General features: G+C 38.6%; 1 protein-coding gene across 1 annotated transcript; it reads left to right on the forward strand.

The window, feature by feature from the left end:
* On the forward strand, positions 1–11,190 carry YWHAH (tyrosine 3-monooxygenase/tryptophan 5-monooxygenase activation protein eta). The gene is made up of 2 exons (XM_075167425.1): positions 1–442; positions 9,752–11,190. Exons 1-2 carry the CDS (start codon positions 356–358, stop codon positions 10,406–10,408), a joined length of 744 nt encoding a protein of 247 aa, XP_075023526.1. The 5' UTR covers positions 1–355; the 3' UTR covers positions 10,409–11,190.
* Positions 11,191–17,677: the final 6,487 nt, after the last annotated feature.

Genomic DNA, 17,677 nt, shown 5'->3' on the forward strand with positions numbered 1-17,677 from the left:
TAGCGCGCAGGCGCAGGCGGCGGCAGCAGCGCGGGGCTCCGAGCCGGGCGGAGAGGCGCGAGCTGCACACGCCGCGGAGGGGACGCAGCGAGCGCGCGGTGCCCGCCTTGCCGCGGTCCGTGAGCGCGAGGCGCCAACCGTCGCCTGGCACGCGCGGCCGGCGGGTGAGCGGCAGCTGAGGCGAGCCCGACGGTCGCCGAGAGCGTGAGCGGGCGGGCGGGCGTGAGGCGGTGGCTCCATCTAAGTTCCCTACTCGCACCAGCCGCGCGTTTCGAGGCGCAGATCCCCGCCCCCCCTTTCCTCGCTCTCCGAGGGGCGCAGAGTGCCCAGCCCAGCAGCCACCACGGAAGCGGCTATGGGGGACCGAGAGCAGCTGCTGCAGCGAGCCCGCCTGGCCGAGCAGGCGGAGAGATACGACGACATGGCCTCGGCCATGAAGTCGGTGAGTGGGGCTGGTAGCGTGGCGGCTGTGGGTCGTACCCGGGGAGGAGTGTGTAGGGTGGGTAGTGGCGGGGGAGGGAGGGAAGGGAAGTCCGGGCTGGTCCGAGGCGGAGCTGGGTCCGGGGAGGATGCGAGCCCCAGGTCCCACCCGTCGCAGTGAAGAAAGGAGGGCGGGAGCAAGAGCCAGACCATCCCGCTGGGACACCTCGCCGCCGTGTGGGGCGGTGCCCGTTACTACCTGCCTCGGGGAGAGATGAGACAAACAGTAGCCGGTCCAAACTGGACCTAGATCCCCCTTTTCTTGCAAATTTATTTTCTTTCTCCCTCATTTCCCTCATTCCCTCGGAAGGACTCCCTTGCAGCCATCCCGCTCCCTTGGCTGTCCCTGCCCTGGGGGTGTGGCTGACCCCATGCCCTCCTCTCGCCTCTCTCCCCCAGCCCCGCCAATCCGGCGCGCAGTGCAGCAGTTTGAATACTGCCCGCCCCTCTCCTCGTCGCGGCGGGAACGTAGTGGATTCTTTCTCTGACCCCTGCTCAAGATGGGGTCCATCCTGGCGCACCGCCCCCCCCCCCCCCCCCCCGGCTTCTGGGGGCTAGCGGTGGGGATGACGGGTTTGACCCTGGGTGCGTCTCCCCTTCTAGGGGAGTCTGGGACACGCGAGCGGTTGGGGGTGCTGGTCGGGTGGGATGGCCGCTGGGGCGGGGGTGTCTGGGGAAACCGCGCACGGCGGGAGGAGCCCCTTCCTTTTCTAGACGTTTCTTTTGCCTCGCGATAAAAGGCACGGATAGAGGCCTCACCCACAAACATGAGCCTCTGCCTCGAAGATGGTGTAGTAGTTGCATCCGGGTATAAAAGCTACCCAGTGTACAGAGAGCGTTTCCCAAGCTTTAACGTTGCCTTTTGCCTCTTCTTTGTAGGGTAACAAATTCTCGATGCATTCCTTAACCCAGTTGAATACTGGTATGTTTAAACACTAGGTTACAGTTGCAACTCAGCTCCTTTCAGAACCAAGCAATGAAAATTACTTGTACTGACCTGTCTGTACTGATACGTAATAAAATTGAAGAATGATCAAACTTATTATGTCCAGTCCCTTTTTTAAAAACAAAGTATTCATATAATCTGAATTTTAAGGGAATGTAAATGCTTAATGTAAGCCAGTAAATGCTTAGCAGTGTCTTTGCTGTATCTGATTACAATTGGTTTGTTCTTGCTGATCTGTCCTTTGTGAATACCAAAAGACCCCAAGAAGAATCAAGTTTCCCTTGAGAGTACTGCTATTTAAAGACACAAGATGATTTTAGTTTGAAAGAGCGGCTTCAAATGGAGTTCACATTTTTGTTGTAAGAATCAATCCATTTAGTCTTGTTCAGGGGCTGTGATGTATGTTGTGTCCCTTAAATGAGGGCAGTAAAAAGACACTTACTTTGCTGTTCTTGTTCGTTTTTGCTATTGTGTCATGATAAATACTATAACCAGTCCAGTTCTAAACCAGCAATACTTCTGAGTATCTCAATATCAGAGGCACTATACATTAAAATAAGCTGTATTTTAATATCACTAGAATTCTTGATACATATAATGTAGTAGTAACAGCTCCGTTTATCTCTCAAATCTCTCAACTGCTGATTCTAAAAGATGAAAAGGAGAAACCACTAAAATCCACTTCTGATCTAGAAGACTGTATTTCTAGCTGCAGTTAGTAGGTAGCTTTTTTTTTTTTCCAAATATCGCTGAACTATAGCATATGTAAGGCTCTCTGAACATATATGAAACAAACAATACGGTTGCTATGCTTCAGGAAATATGTAAATAAAGTACATATAACCAGTGTGTATGTCCAGTTGTCTTTTTAAACTAATTATTAAATTTTCATTCACCTTGAGTCACAGTATTCTTATCCGTAATGCTACTTTTGCTCTCAAATAAGTTGTATAATGATGAGCTTCTGTAATGGCGACCTTGAGAACACTTTGTAGGTGAGCTGAGTCTTGAGCATTTATGCAACATTACATTATAGATACTTTAAAAATACAAAAAGTAAAGCTGAATTTAAAAGGCAACAGTTTCCTTATTTTAAGCTGTTCGTATACTGTTGCATGCCTATAATGTAGCATCTATTGGTTACTTGGCTTTCACAGATGTTCACTCTAACATGGTAATTTCCAGAATGCTCTTCAGTGTTTGAAGTTCATTTTGTAAGTCTGAGCATAAGCTCTTATGAAATGATGTTATGTGGGCTCTCTGTTCTCATACAGCTAATATTTCCTTCAATTTCAGTGATTGTAAATTACAGCTATTGAGAGAACTTTTTATCTATACAGAATAATACTCAAATAATCTTGCACTTCAGAGACGTTAGACTTCCTTCAACAGGAAATCAGTGTTCTAACTCGGATATCTATTCTCAATGCAGGATATCTTGATTTGAAAAGTTTCTTTTAAAAAAAATTTTAAATCTCTGATTATAACATATCTGATGTTTTTTAAAGGTGCTGTAGGAAAATAGTGTGCTTCCAGTGTAAATAGAAATCTGAATGGTAAATTTCAGTTCTGGATATTTATCACCATGCTTTTACAATACACACTATAGCCAACAGCCTGATAGTTACTCCGAAAACACAAAGTAACAAAGGCTATTTTAATGAAAGCATATTGCATTATTTCTGAGACTGCCACTGAAGGAAGAGAAAGTATGACAAGACTGCCTTTCAGTTGTCAGTATAAAGCTGGAGAGACGTTTACTTTTCAGTTCTTTATTTTAAAGAAAAGCCTGATGAAGTAGCAGTTGTAGCTTAAATAAGGAAACTACTGCTCAATAATACAATTTTTGTTGCTCTTAAACTTCTTTCCTTGGAAGAATTCTAGTATTTTGGCTTATAATGTGTAGACAGGGGAGGAAAATGAAACTTTCACTTACTTTGCTGTTATAAATTAATAAGTTTAGTTTACTTCTTTTTCAGCTAAAATTATTTTAATAGAAAATACAATCATATGTAAATGTGCCTCTATTAAATGGCATTCTACCAAGGGGTGTGGCATTCTCACTGCATTAAATGCTGCTCCAGGATTCCAACTGTTTGAAATAACCCTACACGGTAGGTAAAAAAATTACTTCTCAACGGGGAAAAATTTGACACTGGGGAAAAATTTGCTTTTAGTGTAAGTGTTAAAGGTTCTCACTTGATGGAACAAATACTCTAGCATATTGAGAATACAGCACTGAGTACCTTTGCTTTTAGATCATTCCAGAAAAGGTTAAACATTTTAGCTGTATAAACCCTTAGTATTCCAGACAGTATTAATCCTAATATGTAGTGCTCAGGAGGTCTATTAATTTATGTTGCTTTTCTAGTATAGCTACATAGCAGGTAGAGAGTAATTTACACTTTAGAATTGGTAAGATGAATCTGAGTTATGAGAGATGTATAATTTTAAAGTTAGTCATGTGTGAAATACTGCTACTCAGGGTGAAATAAATTTAAGTCTTGGTATTATCTAGAGTTGAAGCGAAATAGCTTGAGGTTCTAGTTTAATTTGTAGGCTTTGTATGTGTACATAAATGGACTTAAAAGTTTGGGATCTTCTATACTTCTATTATTGTATCACCGAGTTCTTCACATCAGTGTCTGGTTTTGGGTTAATGAAGTGTATGTGTGTGTAGGAGGGGGGAATGAGATGCCTTTAATGTAAACAATATCCTCCCCTGCTGTGCGATGACTTCCATACTGTGGTTTTGTAGTGTAAATCTAGCTATAGAACTTCCAATGCTTGATATAAAACACTGAAGCCACATGATGCAAGAAACTGATCTGGTTTAATTCATTAGTCTGGTTTCTCTTTGTTCAAAAATTATGGACTGTATAACTTTGTATCAGAAGAGTTTTAATAATTAAACCTGACTTTATACTGGCTCAGGTACAGTAATTTTTTGCAGCAGCTTGCTAAGAACTGCCTCTAGCTCTGACTTATATGCTCTGGCTAACAAAACAGAAGTATAATCACATACATTCAATTGACCTGGGTCATATTCTACTACATAATCCGACAGATCATAGATCTGTTGTCAGTTGTGGAACCTTCACTTTGGTGTGTTTTCCCTGTGAAAGTAACTCAGCTTGGTATGGCCTATGTGGGATCACACACGTGTAAGTAATTTCTGAGCTGATAACAGTACTGCCATGCTCATCAGCATGTATAGTTAGGAATTCCAGGGTTATAGTCAGGATTCCTTTTATGTACTCCCATTTTTTTCCCAGTAAACTGAAAGAGCTTTTCCTGGCATAAAGCAGAGGAGGAGATACCTGTAAGTATTATAGAAATAAAATGATTTAGACTGTATTCTTGTTACAAAAAGCAGACTGTCAGTAATAGCCTATGTGTTCAATTGCATCTTCTGGCTCAGGACTGAAAATAACCCCAAACTTTGGGGTGAGAGAGAGAGAGGTGTGTTTGCATAAGGAAAGTATAGAGTAACACCTAAGTAAGTAAATACTACTTTGAAGTCATACTACAAATGGCTTTTCTATCTTTTAAGTGCTTCTGTTTCTCCTAACAGCCATTATAAGAAAGCGTGTCTATGTCTAAAATATAAAACTAAATTGCTGCAGTCCAAGATCTTTTCTATTAAGGAAAGGCTATAGGTAGAATGGAATATAGGAAGAAATAAATTTCCTTCAGCATTTCAAGTTTTCTTTTACTCTAAATTATCACCACATGTGAAGAGAAACATGTCTCTTTTTATCTACTTTGCTAATGTATCTGAAACAGGTAAAACAGTAGATAGCTCCGTAAAGGTCACATGCTTCGTTTTGAATCCAGCTTCTTGTAATATAGCTGTTACACCAGGGAGGTAGATGTGATATTTAGATATACCTACATAGAGTATCAGCATTTTTTAGCTAGGATGGGGGATAATTTCCCATTTCCCTCTCAGAAATCACCAGCTTCAAAATGAGAAGGAAATTATGCAGGACTAACGAAATGAAAATTAGGGGGAGGGAAATCACACTGACATCCTGAAGCATGTTGGACGATGACATTAGAAAGGAATGAGCTTCGCTCCGAGCTTTGGAAACTTCTGCCACAGAAGAACAATTAGTGTGAAACTACTTATTTGTTAGACTGAGATCCTGTGCTCCACATCAGATGCTGCTTTCTTTGAAAGTGATTATCAGTTTCTGGATTAAGTTAACAGAATTTGCCAGGGGATATAAATTATGCCCAGGAATGGCATGGCATTTATATTTTAACTGTACCTTATCTGAAAAAGTAATTCACTTTGTGGTTCGAGGCTTGTGGCAGTGCTGTATGTAGTCTTCTGGCTATGATATGTTGTATTTGTTATGGCAGCTGCTCACAAATGACTTCTTCAAGCCATTTTCAATGGCTTTTCTTCAATGGCTTGAAGAAAACTAAAAGCTTTATTTTTGTATTGCAAGATCTAATTCCTTTGATACAGTGCTAAAATCTCACTTTTGTAATTTTTAAAACATGAAATATGAATGTCCTGTTTTTTCTTCTAACTGGAAATGTAGAAAACTTGAAGAAACAAAAGAAGATTAAGCTGCTTTCAAACCTTTCTCAGTTTAACTTTTGGTGGGGGTCTTCAGTGTACTGACTTTTTTTGAAAGTAATTGTACTTTATGCTAGCTTTCTATAGCTTTATTGTGGAATAGTACTGCTTTGCCATCTGACTGTTAGGGCTTGCATTTGGAAAGGCAGTATGTTTGACAAAGGGATGTGTAGTTGACAAACATCATTTCTACTCTCTTCTCCAGAATTTTACAGTTCAGTAATTTTTATAATTTGTCACTAATTGTTTAGAAAACATTTTTGAAAGGCATAGTTGGCAGATTTTTATTTCTATTTTTATGTAGTCTAAAAAGACTGTACTCATTACCAAAAACCCAGTTGTTTTGAGATGGACTTGAGTTGATGGTAGTTGCTGATTCTCCAAGATATGTCAGAAACTTTTGATACATCTTAAAGCTAGTAAACATCTCCTAAGCATGTTGAATTAGCTTCTCTGTTAATTTTTCCTTTTTACTTTTAAGGAACGGTTTCAAGGTGAGTTTTAAGTCATCTTGGAAATTAAATTATACAGCAGTCTAGTGATGATCTGGAATAGTCTCTTAATTAAGTCTCTTAATCTTGTCTCTTGGATGCTTTCATGTTTTGATTAAGAAGTTAACGTTCTTTTTCCACATGTGAACAACTGTTCTGCAGTTAATCCTGAGAGATGGCTTTTTTCCTGGGCTTTTTTTGTTATGCTTTACATGAATGTATCTTGAGTATTCCCTGCTATTTCTCAATCTTGCTATGCCAGGATAAGTTTTGTTAGTCTGGTGCTTAGTGAGAGTTTTAGCAAACTTTCTCAGCCCAAGCTGATGCAACAGCTAAAACTTAACTGGCTAGTCTAAATATACTATGAAGATGCTTCCAAAAATTACACTGCATTTTAAAGATTGTAGTGTAGGCCTACTTTTAATACTGGATGTTGAGTAAAGACCAGCCAAGAATACCAGAGTTCATGCTAGACTTTACAAGATCCTCCCTCTATTAATGTGATCTTCAGAAATTCCTGCGAATATGCTGTTTATCAACATTTGCATTGAATTTTGATTGTGATTAGGGAAGGTTAGAAGGCTTTTCAGGTGTAGGTTATCTGCAATTGCAGTGGCTCCTGTGCAAGTGGGCTTTATAAATCAACTTTTCAGGGTGGGTGTTGTGATGCATTTTCTGCAATTAAAAATGAATAACACCAGAAGAGAGACAATAGACTAGAACAAAAACTTGGAATACTCTTTCAAGGCTAGTGGTATTCCTGTAAGATTGTATTTTCTGTCTTGTGACAAACTGGATGAAATTTGAAAACAGATTGATTTATCTCCCCTTAAGTAAATACACCAGCTATGTAGCATAGTAAACATTTAGGGTTTAATACTCAAAATTTTCGATGGTTCCCAGAACATTTGTTAGGTACTATAAAATGCCATTTTTGTGTTTTGAATACACAGAAGACATCTGTCTCTAAAAGTTTATATTAGAAATTTTAAGAAACCACCTTAAGGAGGTAGAATAAATAAATATAACAAGGTTTAGGATGACTGCATATCTTTTTTTAGTTACTGAATACTTAAATACCAGCATTTAGGAGGATATTTATTTTGAAGCAAAGAGAAAGGGATGAATGTGAAGGTAGCCGTTAGCTGAGGGTAAAGAACGGAGGTGGTAAGTGGAGGATGAGGCAAAAAATGGAGATGATGTATCAGGTGAAGAATTAGGATAGCTGTGGTTGCAGTTTTCTTGTAGCTTTAGCTTCTTTTGTGTGGAGCCTGGACTCCAAAGCCAAGAGGTGGTATTTCTGTTACCATTGTCCTGTCCCACTAAGTCTCATCCTCGTTACTTTTATGTCTTGAATACTTTTTCATAGTGTTTTTATTTTTCTGGGTAATACAGCTCAGTAGTATATTAACAGATCAATATCTGTTTTTTTCTATTTTTCTTTTTTTTCTATTTTTCTTTTGAATACTGTAAAGATAATGAAGATGGGGGTGGGAGGGAAGAATTTACTTGTGTGGTTAAATGATTAAGTTTTAGCAAAACATTACTGACTCCTTTAAATCAACCACTATGTTTGAGAACTTGCAGTGAACTTTCAAGCAAGGTTCTCCAGCAGTGCAGGAATGACCAAGTGATTATTCATCTTCTTTGGTGGATTTCTTTATTTTATTTTTGTAAAAGCAAATGCTGTCCTAATAGACTGTAGAGAACAAAAAGCTCTTAGCTGAGCCTTTACATCTTGGTGGAGTTAATATCTTTACTAGAGAAGATGATATAGATGGGTTGTAGCAGAGGTTGTTGAGGAAGGGATTGTTGGGAGGATGTTGAGTGGAAGCTGTGAAGATTATGAAGATGTCATTAGAGTTGATTCCTGTGCATTTCATCCTCTGTAAATTGTCTCTAATTGTATTAGGCCAGGCAGATCAGTGTCTTTTGGGAGTTTGGGTTCCTGAGCTGTGGGGAAAAGGCAGTTTTGAGAGAAAACTAATTGACTTAGAATATTTTAAGAACAAAACCTAAATTTGAAAGTAAGCTCTCTCTTACTTTAACAGTTATAATTCATATAAATTATTTTTTGGACTTGGAAAGATGCACATTTATTGAATGGTTCACTGGCTACACCAGCAGTCTCAGACTAGTGTAAATATTTGTGACTTAATTGTTTGTAGTATGTAAGTATTTGGTTGCAAACATTCTGATGACTGTCAAGCACTGTAAATATGCACATTTTCAAAGAAATAGCTGGTGATTTTAGCAGTGTCTGAGCAAGGACAAGCTTACTTTCACACCAAAGTACATATCCTTAGAATTCTAGTGACTTCTTTCAATGCATTTAATGCAGATGCTTAAAGTAGCGGAGTTACGTCATTCACATTAATTCCTGTGAGTTTAATTTTATGTTTGTATATTTGCAAAAGTAGAACAACTTCAAGTGACTATAAGTCTGGTAGGTTTTATTTCCTGAATTAACACAGCAAGCAAAATAGGCTTAAATATAGTACTAGAAGTATTATCCTTCTCTATCTCAGCTTTTTGTAGTAGGAATTTGGAGTTGATCATGGCTTTTTTTCTTGATTTTGTGTTCTATTTCTATGCAGTTTCTTTCTGTCATATCCCTGAAATCTGTCTGTAGCCACCAGTTAACAGAAATCAGGATAACTTTTGTATTACTTGGTATAATTCCTCACTAAGTGACTGAAAGATACTATGAAACACTAATTCCATTTGTGCTATGCAGAGCTTAATCATAATGACTGCAGTGCTTCCATCTCTGCTGTCGAATGAAAGAAAGCAGCAGGGGAAAGAAACGCGAGAACTGCACCAGTTTCCAGTGTCTCTGCTGTGTTCCAGATTCATAAAACTGGTATTTTAGGTACATTTAAATTCATTGCTAAGTGTGTAGTCTGCATAATTATAGCAAAGATTTCCTAAAAAAACTGAGCCTTCCTTCTGTGAATGCTTCTCCATTACACAAGCCTGACTCACTTTTATTCAGTGAATGTGCTTTGCAATGGCTTCTAAATACACATTGTATGACAACAGAACTGTGGGGTTTTCACTCTTCTAAGTCTTGACTGCAGAAAGAGTTTTAAACTTTCAATGTTACAAATTGACTCCTGTCTAGAAGGAATTTTGAGATCTAGAAGGAATTTTGAGTCTTGCACTTCATGGTGGAAGTATTGGAAGAAGTTTGCATGCTCTTCTCTAAGACAAACCCTTTAAATTTGATCTTTGTATTTTCAGGTAACTGAGCTGAATGAGCCTCTCTCAAATGAGGATAGAAACCTGCTGTCTGTAGCCTACAAGAATGTAGTTGGAGCTAGGCGATCTTCCTGGCGTGTCATCAGCAGCATAGAGCAGAAGACTATGGCAGATGGGAACGAGAAGAAGCTGGAGAAGGTTAAAGCCTATAGGGAGAAGATAGAAAAGGAGCTTGAGACAGTCTGCAATGATGTTTTGGCTCTCCTAGATAAATACTTGATCAAGAACTGCAATGACTTCCAGTATGAGAGCAAGGTCTTTTATCTGAAAATGAAAGGGGATTACTACCGCTATTTGGCAGAAGTTGCTGCTGGAGAGAAGAAGAACAGTGTTGTGGAAGCCTCAGAAGCTGCCTATAAAGAGGCTTTTGAAATCAGCAAAGAGCACATGCAGCCCACTCACCCAATTAGGCTTGGGCTGGCACTCAATTTCTCAGTGTTCTACTATGAAATCCAGAATGCTCCTGAGCAGGCCTGCCTTTTAGCCAAACAAGCCTTTGATGATGCCATAGCAGAGCTGGACACACTAAATGAGGATTCCTACAAGGACTCCACTCTCATCATGCAGTTACTTCGAGATAACCTCACTCTGTGGACGAGTGACCAGCAAGATGAAGAAGCAGGAGAGGGCAATAATTAAAAAGCTTTTCTCCGATCCCTCTTTCATCCACTTCACTATCCCCATCATCACCAATATTTCCTTGCCACAGTCACACTAAATATCTAGTGCTAAGCATATCTGTATTGTACAGCTGTTCAGATCTGCTGTCCACTTTATCAAGAAGCAGTTTCAGATGAGTCTTCATGGGCATTGATGGATTGATTGGCTTATTGGCCCTATTTATCTTAGTTGCACTTTAACAGTGCAGAAAGATGCATAGTAAATGAGGCATTTTTAGTTTGCCTGTTGATTGGAAAATATGGGGAAGATTAATGGAAAGTGAGTGAAGATGATTAGATTCCAGTTAAATTTTTTTCCATTTGAAATGAGCTGACAGTTCTGTTAAGCAGTACATTTTGTGCATGCAAAGTAAACTAGCCACCCCAAATTTTTTTCAGTCAATGAAAACAGTTAAGCTGATGTGAAATGACAACCTTATTCATCAGTTTACAATAAACCATTTAAAATGTGAGGTTTCGGTAGTAGTTTGGTTTTTTGCCTCTAACTTATGTGCACAGTTTCTTTTAATGCAGTGCATCTATCTAAGAGTTTTGATACTTGTAACCTTTTGCATTTGTTTTGAAGAATCATGAATTTATTTTTTGTAAACTCTTTGGCTGTTTAGTTGTCTGTGTATTCTGACAACACTATGTCAATATTAGCCCATGTTAAGATGGATGACTGAGATGCCAGACTTCTAAATTAAATGTTTTGGAATTAAATGAATAAAATGCTGCTTCGGGGATGTTATCTCTACATAAGCTGTCCTGTCTTTTGTTCAGAGCAAAGACTGAGTTACCTAACACATCACTGATGGGTTAAAACATATTTAATCAAAAGTTTAAGGACAAGTTGCCTCACATGCTAAAAAAAAATTTTAAAATACCAGTATGCTGAAAAGAAGAAAAGAAAAAAAACCTCAAACAAAAAAAAACCACAAAACCCAAAAACACCCACAGCCATCTAGAATGTGATACCGCTCACCTGTGTTAAAGGGGAGTTTCCAAAGATATATTTAGTTATATGCTTGGTAGAGCAGTTGTAATGCACTTCTGCTCAGGAGCTGAAAAGTTGTAAAGAACATTACTTGTCATATCAATGTAGAGACTTATATTTGCTTCTGTCTGCTGTAACTTCTAAACTTTTTTTTCTGAAGTGCTAACCACCAAATCGCCTTTACACATGAAAATCCCAGTAACTTTATTTCATGTTTACTTGCTTCAAACAGAAGCAGTATTTGTTCTTAAAGAATGCCTCTCTATTTTAGCTAACTTAAGTCTAGTCCCCAAGCTTATGTTGTTACCTTTGGGGTTTTTTTCTCCCAACAGTTAGTGTATATGTATATTTATTGGTTCTGTACATACTTCTGTAATGGTATGTTACAGAAACAGGAAAAGTTAGCTGTTATGTGTCGCTGTATCCAGACTGCTGCTTGGCATCTGAGCTAGCTCAAAGGTCACATGAGTTCTCATTGATCTAAATCTATTTTTCTTTGATTTGTGCAATAAATATTACTGGTCTGAATACCCACAACAACTACTCATACTTTTTAAAAGCTGAGCACTTGTTATTTTCAAGTATCTGGAGGATTAGAATTTTTAATGGTAGATATGTACTTAAATATCCTATCATCTTCTAGGTAATTTCAGCGTTATTACATCAGTAAAGTTGGCAACAATTGAAAGACTAATGCAACATCTGAAAAAGATGAAAATACAGATCCTTGATGTTGTGCTATTGTATAATCTTGAGGTGCTTGACCTCCTAACGTAGTTTGAAGTGTGTACTTAATATAAATTACTACTGTCTGCCAGGCCTGTTCTGGAAGTCACTTTTTCTTGTTTGCTCCTGTTTCATCAAACAGTATTAAAGTCCCTGTTTTTCAGTTCCCCTTTTTGCAAGTAAGCCTTGCAGGAGTCTTTTGGCCAGTAATATACATTTGGGCTTTACTTGTCTCCTAGATTTCTATAGCTTCTCTTCCTTTCCTTCCTCTCAGATCTGCTTACCCACCTCTGTGGAACCAAGGTAAAACTTGGCAATAAGACTGCCTTTTTGTGTTGAAACACTCTGGCTGGTTAATTAATGTTATCGGCGATCACTAGGTTTATTTTCTTCCTGTTTATAGAAGTACCACTATCTTTTTGTTAATTCAAAAGATAAGGAGTCCTTTCTCATTTTAGTTACTGCCTTGTGCAGATCCTTTGCCACAAAATGTAGTGAGCGTTTGTAGTCAGCAAGTGAGTCAGTACTCTGGACTAGGCAGTTGAAGATTAGCTGTTGACCTGGTACATAAGATCCAAAATGGAGACCAAAGGGATTCTGTAGAATGGTGCAGATCTGGGTGCTTTAATAATTTCTGGTAGGAAGGTTTATAAAGTATACCAATCAGGTTGTTGTGGTTATCTGTATTGTGGTTATCTGGGGTAAATCTTTGCTGGGTATCATAAAGTATGAAATTCTATTTTGAAATAGCTTACTGACTCGACTCTGCTGGAAGGGGTGGATTCCCTTCTCCCAGGCAGTATAAATTTCAATGGATATAACATTCTGTTATAGCCATAAGTATAAAGAGCTAATAAAATAGTTGCATATCAGGAAGCTATGTGAAAGGTTGCAGTTCCTTCATTGTCTTTTGATGAACTACTGTCATGTCACACATTCCCTCTAGTTGACTGAAGGCATTCTGACAATTCGTGAATGTAGAGGCCCTGAGAATGATCCTGGAGGGGATGGAAAATTAGGAATGCTAACTGTGGGGTATTGCATACTGGACTTGGTATGCTTGCTCTGTCTAAAGGTGATTGATACTTCAAAACTATCTAGGCTTTGTACCCGGTATCAGAATCTAATAGCATAAGTAGACATGGTTGGAAAGTAGTAACTGCTTTCTAAGAATTTCGTACCTTGTGCCAGGATCTTCAGAGGAACTATCCCAAAGAATTAGGAATAGCAAGATCTTTCTACTTGAATGTCTTGACTCACCAAAATGACATAAAGTTTGTCAGTGAACTGTCAAATGCAGGCAGCTTATTATCAAGTGCTCCTAGCAAAGTAGAATTTGGTGAACAGGAAAAGATTCTCAAGTTTATAGACTAGCTCTCTCTGAAACACGGAAGAGTTGAAATCTGTCATGAGGAAGAGCTGACGGGTTATGTTTTCCTGCAAGTTGTGGCATGTGTTTGTGCTGGGCCACCTGTGAATTTAAGATTATTCAAGCTACAATCTCAGTATACCTGAGTGATGATCAAGTTCTTTTGAGGGTGATGAACTTAAAGGCAGATGAGTGAAATGCTTGGGTGTATTCAAGTAACTCTGTGCACAAGGTCACAATCCCAGAACTAGTTTTGGCTTCATTAAAACTGTGGAAAGACTGACTGTACTTCAGTGTACCCTTATCTTGTGTGATCTGCCTTTTAGCTTTGTAGCGGTGGATGCTTCCCTGAGGACAAGGTGAACTATTTAGCTAAATCTTCAAATAATCTGTATTTTTTTCAGGAAATTTATTAAATATAAATGTCTTATCTGGGTGCTCTGTGGCATAAAAAGCATTTCTGTCCTTGTTAGGGGTTCATAAACCAAGTGTTGACAGACACAGTTGCTCTGCATCGGTGGATGACTGTTCATCTGATGAGTCTCAGGAAGTCTTCTAAGTCAAATTCTTTCATCTGCTTCTGCACTAGCAGTATAGCAGTATATTAGATTTTCAGTAGGAAAGCAGATACTTCTCCCATGTTCTCCAGTTGTGGGTGAATGATCCAATGGCATAGAGAGCATGTTTTTGTGATTGCTTTTTGCCAGGAGTCAGTAGAGAGTGTTCTATAGAGCAAGAAAAAGAAATGCTCCAATGCAATCCATATTCTTGCTTCCACATCAGAAACCTTTTCATTTTTCTGGGCCCTGGGATTGCTATATTCTTTTTTGTAATCCTTACTGTAGTAATAATCTGGAGGAAATGAAAGCAGATTAATAGCATATTTTGTTTATTGCAATATTCTTCTGTGGACCATAGGATTCAGATAATTTGGAATTGGTATTTCTCTTAGGTGACCCCCAAGTCATGTCTTCTGTCTCTCAGTCTCTAAAATAAGTAAAATCCTAGGCTACACGCAATTTATTGTTTGAAGACACCAGATGTATTCACCAAAAGTGCTTAGTTGAAGTTCACAACATTCTTTGAAGCAGGAGTAATTGCAATGGAAAGACTTAAAAACTGAGTGACTTCCTTCCTCCCCCCCACCCCCACCCCAGGAGCTTTCTTTGCATTGCCTTATTTCAGGTATAATAGGATGCTTGCTAATCTTGACATGGTGAGGGTTAAATCGATTACATAAGGGTCCACCTGAGCATTACTCTCATCCAGAACCAATCTTTACTGTTCACAGGCAAACTTTGTTGAAAGGTTAAGTCACTCTGAGGGTGTTGGTATAATATTAGCAAGGTATATGGTTATCCTTGAGTTTTTAGCAACCTGATAGCTGCTAACAGTAAAGCAGCGTTTTATATGATACTATATGAGCTGGAAAGTTAAGGGATAGTCAGATAGTGTGGTCTTTATAGGGACAGAGATACTTTCAGTCTATGTCCTAATCTGCTCAAATATGTTCAAATTTTGTATAAACGATTGCATTCATCTCTTAGAGCACACACACACTCCCCCTTTTGAGCCCCACACTAGAACAAAATGTGCCAATGCTATGGGAAACTAAACTTCTTAGGCTGTATGTAATGAGGGACTTATTATACAATGTAAACAATTGAAGAATGCTGACTTTTTAGGCAAGCAGAAACCTTAAGAAGAATAATGAGATTGAGATCTCCATGGATAACACACATCAAAGAACCACAGTTACTCTGGTAAGTAACCGTTTTTTCTAGTGACTACTTTGGTATAACTATAGTTTTGAAAATAGTTTTTCCGTGTTGCCTTTCCTTTATATATAACTTCTGTTTATGGTTTTCCATCCTTAATATTCGCACTTGTGACCTAAATCTGTAAGTTGGATGGACTGACTTCTAGAGCCAAATGTATTTCCAAAGGAGCACGAGGGTACTTCCTGACCTAGTCCCTTGGCTTCTTTCAGCAGCTGCAATAGGCTGCTCTATAATAATATAGAAAAAAAATCACGGTGGTACACTTCAGGTTGAGGGAAATTAAAAGACTGGTTGTATTTTAAGTCATACATGAGAATGACTTAAGAATAATAATGAAAGTTAGAAGGGTGAAAACCGATGTCAATATACATTATCAAATATACTCTGTCACCATGGGACCAATCTGAAATCTTTCAACAAACCTGTTTGAGTTTAAGGACAGAGAGAAAACGGGAACAATATTTCAATGATTTGGATTCTTGTTTTTTAATTCTATCCACATCATATATTTGAACTAATTTAACATAACTGCTCAAGAAAAATTAACTAAAAAACAGTGTAACAACATGAAAAAACTTATTGGATACGTTTTAGGTTCATTGAAGAAGCTCATTGAAATCAGTGGCACTTTCTGAAGTGTGTGAAGTTATTTATACACATAATTGATAAAGGATGTTTAGATCTTGTTCCAAACAAACCCAAAGTACTTGAAGTTCCACATAGATGCAGATAGTATAGTTTTTGAGTCTTAATGATTTCTGACATAAATGAAGATGTATTCCAAACGCTGAGGTCAGGCCAGGTAGATTTTTAATTAGTGTCAGAAATTGAGCTATCTGTTAGAAATAAAGTAAGACAGACTTCCAACTACCTTTACAAGCATGCCCCTAAGTGAGCAAGTACTTTATTGATACAATTCCTTTCCCAAACTAGTCCCAGGTAATTGTTCTTCCATATAGTTGTTAACAGTCATTGTTATGTCTGTAAGAAAATAATCTATAGGTACGATTATTTGGGCTCCTCATTTGAATTTTATGCTTGTGTCTACGTAGTATGAAGATAGGTAAGTGTAAAATATTTCCAGAAATATTGCAGGAGGCAGGAGGTCTTAGAAGTTAAAGAAGTTTGTCTTCTGTGTGTGAGAGAGCAAGATTAAGCACTGGAATATTGTAAAATACCTTCAGAAAAGAGCTATTTCAGATAAGAATGTTTCGGAAGCAGGTAAGACAAAAAAGCTTATGGAGAGTATGATAAATTTAAAAAAAGGTTTCCGTGAAAGTGTACACTACAATGGAAAACTTTGAAAGTCCTTTTATAATCTAATTCTGTATTTTGTTCTGTTGAGTAATAAAATGTCAAACATTAATAACAAGGAATGTATCCTGCTTCAAGACTATAAACTGATTTAGAATATGCAAACTTCTGGATTATTATTACTGTAATAGTCATCTTCCACTAGTTAAGCATATATGAAAAAATATTAGACTTTCACTATTATTGTTCTTGATGAAAGAAACAGAAGAACACAACACCATTTGAGAAAAAATTTTTGTTGTGGTTTAACCCCAGCCAGCAAAAATAAACGCCAACTCGATCGATCACCCCCCCCCGGTGGGATGGGGGAGAGAATTGGGAGGGCACAAGTAGGAAAGCTCCCGGGTTGAGATAAAAACAATTTAATAATTGAAATAAAACTAAGTAGAACAGTAATAATAACAGTGAGAACAACAACAATAACAGAATACACAAAGCAGGCAATGCACAACAGAACCGCTCACCGACCGCCGACCGCGTGTCACGAACGGGGGGCGAGCCCCCCCCCCCACACACCTGGTTTTCATACTGAGCATGATGTCACATGGTATAGAATACCCCGTTGGCCAGCTGGGTCCACCACCCCGGCTGTGCTCCCCCCTCCCGGTGCAAGCATCACCCAGCAACAGCCAAAGCATCAATGGGCCATCAACGCTCCTTTCACACCGAACCCAAAACACAGCACACCCCCCAGGCTACTGGGAAGAAAGTTAACCCTGTCCCAGCTGGAACCAGGACAATTTTTGAGTCAACAATTACATAGCAACAGGAGCAACAAAAATGTAGAATGAGCTGTTCTCTCTTTTTTCCTCATCTTTGACCATCTTTTGATAATTTTACTTTCTACAGTTAGAGAATTGAGTCAGCACGTTTAGTAGACTCTGGCCTTAAATCTGTAAAGTTATTTACAGGAGAACTGATCTCTTTTAGATCATATAGCCATTCCTTTAGTCTCCTAAAAAAAAAAAAATTAAAACATTTTTATTTTTCCTTTCACCAAAAATTGTTCCAGAGCTGAAATTAACAGCCTTTTGTTTATTGTTTTAGATTGAGGTTTTAGAA

Source organism: Calonectris borealis, chromosome 18 (genome assembly GCF_964195595.1).
Source record: "Calonectris borealis chromosome 18, bCalBor7.hap1.2, whole genome shotgun sequence".
In the NCBI taxonomy this organism is placed as follows: domain Eukaryota; kingdom Metazoa; phylum Chordata; class Aves; order Procellariiformes; family Procellariidae; genus Calonectris; species Calonectris borealis.

Bases quoted from the DNA above. Each gene is read 5' to 3' on its own strand.
- YWHAH (XM_075167425.1), top strand. From the start codon at position 356: ATGGGGGACCGAGAGCAGCTGCTGCAGCGAGCCCGCCTGGCCGAGCAG. The intron at 443-9,751 runs GTGAGTGGGGCT...TTGTATTTTCAG, and splicing joins TGGCCTCGGCCATGAAGTCG to GTAACTGAGCTGAATGAGCC.